The sequence below is a fragment of the Morone saxatilis genome, unplaced genomic scaffold (genome assembly GCF_004916995.1).
Source record: "Morone saxatilis isolate NCDOM2014 unplaced genomic scaffold, NCSU_SB_2.0 Contig21, whole genome shotgun sequence".
NCBI classification, from domain to species: Eukaryota; Metazoa; Chordata; class Actinopteri; family Moronidae; genus Morone; species Morone saxatilis.
In genome coordinates, this window is record NW_023339774.1 from 1,257,058 (window position 1) to 1,261,001 (window position 3,944).

Genomic DNA, 3,944 nt, shown 5'->3' on the forward strand with positions numbered 1-3,944 from the left:
TATGTATTTAAAAAAATAAATAAATAAGTAAAAAATTGGACCCAAGGCTGACCCCTGAAGCACACCATACTCAACTGAAGCAAAGTTGAACACATGCCACTATCAGCAGCCATTAAAAGGTAGCTGGTAACTTTGAGCAAGGCGGCTTCAGTGCTGTGATACTTCTAATGAGCAGATATATAATTTTCAAAAATGTTTTGTTACTGTTGCCAGTATTCTCTGCCAGCCTCGCCTAATTTACCGTTCTGCTCTTGTACACCAACATGATGTCCAGTTTGCCATCTACCGTCTTCCTGAATCCATGTGAATGCAGAATTTGTGTGCATTTCTACAGTAATCTTACCTCTCCATCTTCTCCATCTCCATCCTCATCCTCATCTTCACCTTCCTCTTCCTCCCCCTCATCGATATCTTCAAGACCCTCCTCTTCATCGTCGTCATCATCCCCATCGCCTTCCTCATCCTCCATGTCGGGGACCTTGGGAACATTCAGACATTAACCACCTGATCCTGGCCAAGGTGCCTAAATACAACTATTAGTAATGGTATGAGTTACTGTATTGAGGTGGGACTGAATTTAGTCATAAAAGAAAGTAGTGCTGACACTGCACTCTCATGGCATATTAGCACTATTAACCAGTACTACAACTAGGTATGTGCATGCTTAGTCGACTAGTCATTGAAAAAGGTTCCTAGTTGGTTAGAGAAATATTAGGTGGTTAAATTATTATGAATAATTTAGAAAGGTAGGCATTGTACAATGCTGGTTAACTGTTGCATGTAAGATGTTACACAGACACAAAATAAAAATAGAGTTAGTCAGAAATAAATTGGCATATAAGCACTCCGGCCGGAGCGATGAGTAACCACATTCAGCACAATTGACCTGGAGATTAACCTGCAAGGTGAGCAGGCTGCTGGTGCTAGTGTTGCTAATGTTAGCCACCCTCAACAAAACAAGATGACATCATCCCAACCCACAGACACTGTGATGCCAATTGGGCTTATGATGATAATAATAATAATAATAATAATAATAATAATCTTTTGATTAATAACGTTTTCAAATGGCGGACCATGTTTAACCGTGTCAAATTGTGCTCAATTTAAACTATTGTCCCCAGTGTTTTCTCACTTTTAGACTAGACTGAATTTAAATTTCCGTTTAATTAACAAGGAAATTTGCCAGGAATATCCCTAGGCCTGATACCATAGTTATCATGATTCATTTTTCATCTTACTGATATAAATCTACATATATATTTGTATTGCAATTGAACTGTTTCACGATTTATTGTATATCCCTAGAAGGTAACACCTATGTATGTATGATATATAACTGTGTAAGCCTGGTAATGTAAACCCTGTCACTGTGCTAACTTACCAGTTATAAAATCTTGTCACTTTGCAATGTTTTAGTTTCTAATAAGCCTTCAAATTCATTGATATGGACTTAATGATTGTATTTTAACACATCAACAGTACCTCAAGCAATAAGCCCCCACCAACAAAGCACCTTGTGTTGTTTTAGCACAGGGCTGTTTTCTGTCTGCCCACTTTCTAAGAGGAGAAGAAACCACAGTGAAGGGTGATGAGCCTACCAAGTAGTACTGCAGCGGGTTGGGCCAGATGTCGTCCTTGATCACTTCACCCAGTTCGTCGGCTCCTGCGTCCGAGTGGTCGCTAAACCAGGTAAAGAAGCTCTCTGGCTCCTCATGCTGCCTTTTCTTCCCAGCTTTGTTTGGCGTCTGGCCCGTACGCTTCGTCAGGTCCTATAGAGGAAAATGTGTTTGAAGGTTAGAAACTGTTTATTGATGAGAATAGACTTTTTTTTAAATGAAGGCAATTTAAGACCCATTTCATCTTCATACTGGCAAAAGAAGTGCAAAAAACATGAAGGGAAATTAGTATTCGCTTCGTTTTGTAGGGCCTGAAGTTCAGATTTTTAAGACCCGTTAACGCCCTGTGTTACACATGCAAAAACCTGAAAAACATCTACAAATCCAAACACTGGGAGGACTGGCGAAAGTAAGAAGTGCAATGGAAGACGTAGCATTAAAGTCAAATAAAATGTAGCTGACTTTTCATTCAATTCAATGTTTTCCTACTTCTTGGGTTAACAAGACTGTGTAGTTGTATTTTTAAAAAATGGAATACATTTTCATAAAATCCCACACAAACAAGCAAACAAAAACCAAAAAAATACAAACAAACCTTTCCAGCTTTCCATTTGATTTCAGTTGATTTGGAAACAGGATCTCCACTCTCGTTGACGTTGAACTCTTTGGAGAGGGCTTTGTTCTCAAAGTACGGATTCTCATCAAAGTACTAAAGAAGAGGAAACACACCTGTGTCACATCTGAGTGTATGGTATGATGTTTACAATGTACAAGTACAAAAGCGAACCTGACAACTTACAAAATCTATTCTATATCCGGACTTGATATCCTCGAACTCGGTGACCTCCACCCTCGACAAGTAATGAAGTGCTTCCTCGTCCTCCTCTCCCAGAAGAGCTGAAACTACAGGACACAGGCAGAGCGCACACACTGTTAGTCGCTCATCAGGCCATTAGAAACACACTAACAGAACATTTAAAAGCATGAACCAGTTGTAAAGAAATGGATGTCAGGGTCTCCACAAATACAGACCAATAAAATAAAGACTACAAAATATTTATTTATCTAATAATAAGTTTACCTTGTGGATGGTTGACGAATGTTGTGACCCAGAAGTTGGGAATTTTGGCTATGAGTTCTGATCGCTTCTGGAAGAATGGCTGGCGTAATTTGTTGTACTTCTGCTCTACTTTTAAAATTTCTTCGCTGGCCTGTTCATTCAGTCTGCAAAGAAAGAAGAGAAAAAACACTTAATAAGAAAACTCTCAGTGCACCCATCTGTCACTGCTCACAGCTGAGATCAGACTCACCTGTCAATTTCATTCTGTACTTCATCAATGTGTTCGATTGCTTCCTGTTGCTCTTTTTCTGAAAAAGAAATGGAAACAGTTTAATATTAAATTTTTTAATAAAAATAGGTACATACCACTGCTAACAACAACAAAACGTTTTGTTATCAACACCACAACACAGTCTGAGACTGAAGTAGGTCAGGTGATTTTCAGCGGCTCCAACCACGACACTGGCAGGGATGGGAGAGGAGCGAGTTTGTAGCGAGCCGATTTCTAAGTAACATTGTACATCATCCGTAGTATTTGTTCTAGTGTTTTGTTACACTGTGTTGCAGGTTGCTCTTCCATATTTAGAATCATTACTAACCCTAACCCTGCTCACTACATCTCAGTCTCTCTTAACCCTCAAGTGCCCATAAACTACAGGTTAAGAACTTCTTTTTAAAATACAAAAATGTGCAACTATCCATTATAGACCATGAGAAGAATGGATTATCCGTATTGGCTGGAAAAACAACCCATACCATGCATCTATACACAAGAGCACTACAAAATTCATTTTTACAGTTAAATATCCAACTCAATAAATATCTAGGCCACAAATCTTTACAAGATAAATGTAGGGCTGAAAAATGCTATTTAAAAATATTAAAAACAATTGTCAATTGCATAATGATATGATTGATGTGACCTGACAAATACTGATAGTTGACATGCCTCAAAAGTCCAGTATCAGTTGGGCTACACTGTGACAGTTTAACACCATAAAATGTCACACAAACATCACTATTTGAAAAGACAATAGTTTGTTCATATAGACTGGAACTATTTGCTATAATAATAATAATAATAATAATAATAATAATAATAATAAAAAACTTTATTGTCCCCATGCTGTGAGTAGTGCCTCGCACAGGAAACGGGGGGGGCTCAATGCTGCCTGTATTCCACGTGTTTTATTCTTGTTGTTATGTGTATCTATGTAGCCTCTATACGCTAGCAGAACTCTGCGCGGTCCACACATTTCCTGTGA

General features: G+C 38.5%; 1 protein-coding gene across 1 annotated transcript in view; it reads right to left on the minus strand.

Moving 5' to 3' along the window:
* Positions 1 to 328: 328 nt before the first annotated feature.
* LOC118332814 (protein SET-like) overlaps positions 329 to 3,944 on the minus strand; it is a 6,704-nt gene continuing 3,088 nt past the window's right edge. Inside the window, exons 2-7 of the mRNA XM_035668244.1 lie at positions 2,930 to 2,987; positions 2,701 to 2,843; positions 2,419 to 2,522; positions 2,215 to 2,328; positions 1,602 to 1,772; positions 329 to 478 (exon numbers count right to left, since the gene is read on the minus strand). Coding sequence (XP_035524137.1) covers positions 329 to 478; positions 1,602 to 1,772; positions 2,215 to 2,328; positions 2,419 to 2,522; positions 2,701 to 2,843; positions 2,930 to 2,987 — 740 coding nt within the window. The remainder of the gene's footprint in view (positions 479 to 1,601; positions 1,773 to 2,214; positions 2,329 to 2,418; positions 2,523 to 2,700; positions 2,844 to 2,929; positions 2,988 to 3,944) is intronic.